General features: G+C 41.2%; 1 protein-coding gene across 3 annotated transcripts in view; it reads right to left on the bottom strand.

Moving 5' to 3' along the window:
• LOC109507242 (L-rhamnose-binding lectin CSL3-like) overlaps positions 1-892 on the bottom strand; it is a 2,988-nt gene extending 2,096 nt beyond the window's left edge. For 2 of the 3 annotated variants that reach the window (XM_019856530.1, XM_019856532.1), the window contains exons 1-5: positions 810-877; positions 695-730; positions 574-627; positions 351-489; positions 152-267 (exon numbers count right to left, since the gene is read on the bottom strand). In XM_019856530.1, coding sequence (XP_019712089.1) covers positions 152-267; positions 351-489; positions 574-627; positions 695-730; positions 810-876 — 412 coding nt within the window. In that variant the 5' untranslated portion in view covers position 877. Of the gene's footprint in view, positions 1-151; positions 268-350; positions 490-573; positions 628-694; positions 731-809 lie in introns of all 3 variants that reach the window. The other variant, XM_019856531.1, reaches the window with a different exon arrangement.
• Positions 893-5,499: the final 4,607 nt, after the last annotated feature.

The raw sequence follows: 5,499 nt of genomic DNA, 5'->3' as shown, positions 1-5,499 counted from the left end.
TATATATATATATATATATATATATATATATGTATGTATATATATGATCATTTATTTATTTTTAACCCCCCAATCGCAAGTAACCCTAACCCTGCTACCGAGCCGATGACCTCTGAACTGTGAGGCGGCAGTGTTCAATTCAGACTGTTACCTTCAGTTTCTGGTTCACAAGTGTAGGAGATTTGGATGAAGTTGTCAGGTGACCAATTTTGTATGAACATAGTGATGTTGGGCTTTGGCAGGCGGCAATACTCTTCGTTTTCACAGCTGTAGGATTTGGAGTAGTTATTAATCGAATTATTTTATGGCAAAGGTTGGTTTGTGCCCAGCAATATATGAAAATGACTTACATAGATCCCACCCAACCAAAGAACAAAGGATGAAAGCCTGTCTCGGTCGAGACTTTGGCACGCTGATGGGGAGCAGAGCAGTCAGCATCCTCCTTCAAACCGTAGTCTACACCCTTCAATGCGATTCTGAATCCATCGGCTAAAAGCCACAAAAGCAGACATCTCAACACACAAATGCTGTAGCAGCGAGTAGGACAACAGCGTGAGCGTCGGATCTACATACGACACTTCAGCTTCGGGTTGACTCCTGGGCACGCCACTTCATGGAAAAGCTCTGCTGAATGGACACTTGAGTTAAATGCAGGATGTTATGTCGTCGTTGAGGTTTCGCTACAAAACATTACCTGCAGCCGATGTCCAACACCATGTTCCAAGCAGAACTACGGCATAGGGAAAATACACGCATTGACATTTGAAGGAGATTTAATATGATTTGCTTGCTCTTGTCGGAGTACTCACGAGAAACGGTGGTCAGCTTTGTGCAGAACATCTTGCCAGTTGAAAGTGAAGGTTGGGGAGATGACATCCTATTTATGTTATCAACTGTTTATCATAGTCAATAAATGTGGGAGGTGTTGAAGGTGGAGCACAAATAATGTAAAAACTTGAAATGCAAATATTAAAATATTATATCAATATTAGCAAAGACGCTGTTGGTTTTGGAAAATCAACTTTTCCAGCTTCAGGCAAACACACTCATGGAGCCACGACTTCCCTCACACCAAGGAGCATTGGGTTTGTTGTGATCAGGCCCTTGAGAGACAAATGACTAAGGGAATATTTGGACTGCATGTCTTCTTCCAAGACACTCGTGTTCATGAGGCTGCAGAAGTAATAACGGATTATGTCTCCTTCTGTATGCACATTATCCCGAAAAAAATGGTAAAAATACAGTATACGCAAACAATAAGGCATATACCACGAAGTATGTTATTGAATGCATAAGGAGGAGGAAAACAGCCCATAGGCTCGGTGACACCGCTGGGCTGAAGTTGGCCCAGAAGGATCTCAACCGGCAACTAAAAGCAGCTAGGTCGAAACACAAAGAGTGGGCAGAGCAAGCCCTGTCTAATTCAAGCACAAAGAAGTTGTGGGACTCAATTTGCACCATGACAAACATGGACACTAGGAAAAAAACCCTGTCGGCTCATCATGAGAAAGCAAAGGCACGGGAGCAAAATGATTTCTACACGCGTTTTGAAGTTGACACTTCCAAAGAGTGTAATGAATTGCTATGCAATCTGCAGTGCGATTCGAATAGCAGGGTGTTAATCAACTCAGCAAGTGTTACCCGGGTTTTTAAAATCATTGTGTGTCAACAAAGCCACTAGACCAGACAACATGTCTGCTTTATTTATTAAAAACTTTTGCTGAAGAACAAACACCGGCCTGGCATCCTCTCTTCCAGCTGTCTCTAGACACAGAAGTGCCGCAGCTCTGGAAGAAATCGATTATAATGCCGGTCCCTAAAATACCCTGCCCCCAGGTTGACAACGATTTTAGACCAGTGGCCTTAACCTCCAATGTGATGAAAGGGTTAGAAAAGATCATTGTAGAGAAACTACGCAGGGAGGTGGAAGCTTCGATGGATCAATATCAATTTGCCTCCACTAAAAATCATAGTACGAGTGATGCCGTGTCTACTATTCTGCACTTTCTTCCGAGGCATCTTGAGAACAGGGGGGCATATGCCAGACTGCTATTCGTGGATTTTAGCTGAGCCTTTAATTCAATCCATCCAGACATTTTGTTGAAGAAGCTGGTTCGGTTGAATGTCAATCCATTCTTCATTAGGTGGTACCACTCCTTCTTATCCAAAAGACCACAGCGTGTGAGATTTAACTCTGTCTTGTCAGATGAGGTCATGAGTAGCACGGGGCCCCCCGGCGTTGCCTGAGCTCACCTTTTCCATTCACCTTATTTACAAATAACTGTGTTTGCTCCTAACCATATCAGTACGTCGTAAAATTTTCAGATGATACAGCTGTCCTTAGTCTCCAGGTCTCCTCTTACAAATACTTGGGGATTTATATGGATTGCGGGTTTAACTGGCAGACACATGTATCATATGTCTGCTCGCGGATCCATCAGCGCCTTCATTTTTTGCGACGTCTGAGGATATTTGGTGTTGGCAGAAGCATTCTGTTAATCTTTTATAGAGCAACCCTTGAGTCAGTCCTGCGCTTCGGAATAACCAGTTGGTTTGGGAACCTAACTGTTAAATCTAAGGCTCAGATAACCAGTTTGGTTAAGACAGCAGGGAAGGTAATCGGGCAGCCCCCACCCCCTGCTCCCCAGGACATATATGTGCAGTCCGTTATTCAACAGGCCAACAACATTTTAGATAATCTTTCCCAATTCGAGCTCCTAACCTCAGGAAAGAGGACTCTTCCCTGCAAATTAAACGGATATAAAAACTCATTCATACCGCAGGCTATCATCTAAATCAATAAACAATGACAAGGAGGCAGACAAACAAGCGGGAGGACATGAGGGCAAATTCAAATTCAAATTTAATTGCCACATTAGTTAGATATGTGAACACACACTTAGCCTGAAATCATAATGTTAATCGTGAATGTAAGTATGGCCTTTAAAATGATAATTGTAATATAGATATACTGTCTGTCATGGCTTTGCTGCGTCTGGTTTTTTTTTTTTTTTTTTTTTTTCAGCATGAGCTGGAGTGAAAAGTGTGCCTATTCAGCAGTTCACCTGTGTCTGGTTTCCAATCAAGTCTTGCCAACTATGTAAGGACTGCCAAGTTGCCAAGTCTTGACCTTCCGCTGTTTATGCTCAAGTCTTGCTTTCCAGATTTCTACATCTTGGTCATAGTTATTTTGCTCTCTTAGTTTTTTTGTCTTGTAGGTATTGATATGATTTAGTCATCCTAGTTCTTATTGGTCGTGTAAATTGGAATTGTTTGCATTCTCGGTGTCACTATTACATTGCCTTTTGCAAACTCTTTTTGTTTATGCCTTGTTTTTCCTGGCTCGTTGTGACCAGTGAATTCTTTTTAGACTTCATCGGGTACGCGTTTATGACAATAAACATTTTTTTTGTTTTGTTTGCGTTTTATCGATGTCTGCATTTTGGGGATCCAAAACATTTGAACCTGACACTAAAGTATGTTGTACAATCATTCCACCCTCCAAAAAGAATGGTTCAAATATATCATTTAAAAGCGAATATTAAAATGACATTTCTGTTCATGATAAGTCATAAGTGTACTCTATGAAAACTCTAAACAACACCAAATTGCAGCAAAGACTGCCCAATACAATGTCAATATTAACTGCCATAATTTCATTCACTTGGAGCTTTAACTTAACAGATGGTCAACTTTGCAGAGAGTACTACTTGCAGAGCAACTGATGGCGTTTTATTCAAATTTGTGCAAGCATAAACAAATGAGGCATTGGAGGCACTTTGCTTCCACATATGAGCAGGCATAAATATAAATATTTTGAGAGTATGTGCCAGTACCCCAACGTGACAGTACACCAATGTGCAAGTACCCCGACGTGGCCAGCATTGCATTTTCTAATCCGTTTAGCATCACAAGGGTCACCTGGCGTGCTGGAGGTTATCCCAGCTGTCTTTGGGCAGTCGGCGGGGTACACCCTGAACTGGATACCAGCCAATTGCAGGGCACACGTAGACGAACAACCATACGTGCTCACACTCACATGAGGGACAATTTAGAGTGTGCCATTAACCTGCCAGCCATGTTTTTGGAATGTGGGAGGAACAGGCACGGGAAGAACATGCAAACTCCACACAGGAAGGTCGGAGCAAACCATGCACCTCTGCACTGACGTGCTAACCAGTCGACCACCATGATGCCCAAGTTTAAACTTGTATTTTCATTGGGAAATCACAAAAAAGAAACACTGACTTTCATATTTGTTGATCTTTTAAAAAATCACTTTTCTCATGAGCTGACCGTTGGAAATTTTAAAGTTTGTAATTTTAACAGAGAGATCATGAGACATGCAATGTGCCCCTAGCAGGCTTACATTTACATCATCAAATCATCATACTGCTATGTATTTTGGAAAATTGTTAGTCAATATTGACCTATCCAACAAGTGGCTAATTACACACCGAGACACATAAAAGTCAAAGCCACAAGATAAATTACAAAGTCAACAGCAGCAAAAAAACATGGCATGAAAATATAAGTGCAAATAATGCAAATTTAAAAAAAAAAAAGAGAAAGAGTCAGTGACATCGTTAAAGTGTTTCATTTACGCGAGAGGTAATAAGGCACATACCTTCAAAAAAGTTCTACTTTAGACTGGTCAGTCATTGAATATTGTCTTGGGAACCATTCAATGTTTTTTCTTTGTTTTTGTTTTTCAAAAATAAGACAAGCATTGATGTTCTTTCTGGTCATCTTGAGATGTTGTCCTGGGCTCCTTTGTGACTGCCAGGATGGGTCGTCACTCGGCTTTGGGGTAGTTTCTGTACGCAGGCCACTAACAGGAAAGTTCACTAATGTTTCATATTTTCTCCATTTGTAGATAATGACTGTCACTGTGGTTCAATGTCTTAAAGTCTTAAAGCTTTAAAAAGGGAAAATAAATAGAATACCGATGCTTCTTTGTTATCAAACTATAGACCCACCCCAAATCTCCCCTTCTTAACCCCGATTTTCGAGAAAGTGGTTTTGAATCAACTCAGCATTTTTTTTTTAACTGAAATGGACTCTTTGATTAATTTCAATCATCTTTTCAACCTCATCACAGTACAGAAACAGCGCTTATTAAAGTACTAAATGACAACATTGAAGACTGATGAGGGGAAGGTGTTGGTACTCGTCTTATTAGTAGAGTTGGGAATCGTCAGTCCGGTGAGTCCATCAGTGAGCTACTGTCAGTATTTCAGGCCGACCCAGTCCTCCTGAGTTGTCAGCGACAGCCAAACGGCATTGAGAATGGACTTACTGGTACGACGTCACATACAGGTGCCGCTCACCTGACACGCAGCCAAATACAGAAAATAAAAACAAAACAGTTTTGTACACCTTTCAGTCCCACAGTCCTCACTGACATGTGTCCCATTTTGATTTTATTTCACCACACCGTGTGTGTGTGTGTGTGTGTGTGTGTGTGTGTGTGTGTGTGTGTGTGTATATATATATATA

Source organism: Hippocampus comes, unplaced genomic scaffold (genome assembly GCF_001891065.2).
Source record: "Hippocampus comes isolate QL1 unplaced genomic scaffold, H_comes_QL1_v1.1 scaffold283, whole genome shotgun sequence".
In the NCBI taxonomy this organism is placed as follows: Eukaryota; Metazoa; Chordata; class Actinopteri; order Syngnathiformes; family Syngnathidae; genus Hippocampus; species Hippocampus comes.
The sequence above is the reverse complement of the archived record's forward strand: the minus strand, read 5'-3'. Positions and strand labels throughout refer to the sequence as shown.